Genomic DNA, 1,488 nt, shown 5'->3' with positions numbered 1-1,488 from the left:
TGTTTTTCTATTAGCGTATACATGCCCTGTTGTGAAGCACTCTGTGCTCCTTTGGAGTTGTAAAGTGCTATATAAATAGCACTTTACAACTATTATTATTTATCTATCACAATATTCGGTATACAAGAGCAGCAGCAGTATTAATCCTTAGTGCAGCCTGAAGTGTCAGATCATTGACAACACCATATCAAACTTTCTTTATCATTAAAGATTATGTAAAGTCAAATTATGAATATAAAACATAAACCATTAATATACACATCAGACTATAAATGACAACAACCTAAATGTTTAATATACATATACAATAAAGAGTTTAAAAAACATCATGCTTGGGGTCTATGAGCCAAAAAAGATGAGTAGGAGGTTTTTGTACAGCTGCTCAACCAGCTCCAGTCACTGTGTCTCTCGAGCACAATAATAAACAGCAGAATCTTCAGTCTTCAGACTGTTCATCTGCAGATACAGCTGGTTTCTGCTGTTGTCTCTGGAGATGGTGAACCGGCCTTGGACTGACTGAGAGTAGTATTTGCTACTACCACTGCCACTGCTGATACGAGCGATCCACTCCAGTCCTTTTCCAGGAGCCTGTCTGACCCATCCCATCCAATAGTCACCAAAGGTAAATCCAGAGGCTGAACATGTCAGCCTGTGGGATTCTCCAGGCCTTTTAACCACTGGTTCAGATTCTGTCAGAGTCTGACCATCAACACCTGGAAAGACAAACAAGAAAATACTCACTTGCTGTAAACTGACAAAGTAGCATTGAACTCAAAATCTTTCAACAGTTTCACCTGCCCAGCAGATAGTTAACAGCAGCAGTCTTGTCCTATAGTCCATCCTGTTCAACTGTGTGTCCACTGTCCTCTGTCGTCCTCTCTGCAGTCAGATAAGTAGAGGTGGAAGACATCTGAGATTTGCATTGACTCCTCCTCTCAGGGAGGAAAGGCCAAGACTGGATTTGACCATCACAGACTTTGTTTATTAAACTCAGGAAACATTCATATACAGTGAGAGCAAAGTTTTCAGAAGTTGAATGTTGTCCTCTAAATTTTAGGTGTTTAAAGCTGTTAAAAGGTTTATTCACAAGACAAGTCCAGAATAATAATCATGGCCAAAAGCACATCACAGAAATTAAAATGCACTGAATGTCTAAATGTCCTCTGAAACAAATGCACACAATTTTGTTGTTTTTATATCTGTTACTATATTATATTATTAAATCTTCACTTTGACAAACAGTAACTTTAGGAGACAGAAAGGTGCTGCTTTTCTATCTCAAATAAAACGTCCAATGCAATTTTTATAACAAACTGAAATCAGTTGTTAAAAATATGATTATTAATAACTTTTTTTAATCAACTGTAGCAGTATTGAATTACTTGCATGTTGAATTACAGTATGTAAAAAAAGCAAAGTGTGAACATGTTAAAACATGTCAATGTGTTCCAGCATTAAATGTCTCTGATGCAGCTGATTTTGTTGTTC

The 1,488-nt window shown here is 37.0% G+C and overlaps 1 gene segment (V, D, J or C); it reads right to left on the bottom strand.

The window, feature by feature from the left end:
- Positions 1–341: 341 nt before the first annotated feature.
- On the bottom strand, positions 342–882 carry LOC109953789 (Ig heavy chain V region 6.96-like). The segment is given in 2 exon segments: positions 342–713; positions 795–882. Coding segments are annotated over 2 exon segments (363 nt in total).
- Positions 883–1,488: the final 606 nt, after the last annotated feature.

Source organism: Monopterus albus, unplaced genomic scaffold (genome assembly GCF_001952655.1).
Source record: "Monopterus albus unplaced genomic scaffold, M_albus_1.0 scaffold1337.1, whole genome shotgun sequence".
In the NCBI taxonomy this organism is placed as follows: Eukaryota; Metazoa; Chordata; class Actinopteri; order Synbranchiformes; family Synbranchidae; genus Monopterus; species Monopterus albus.
Note: the sequence above shows the minus strand (reverse complement) of the source record. Positions and strands in the feature narration are given on the sequence as shown.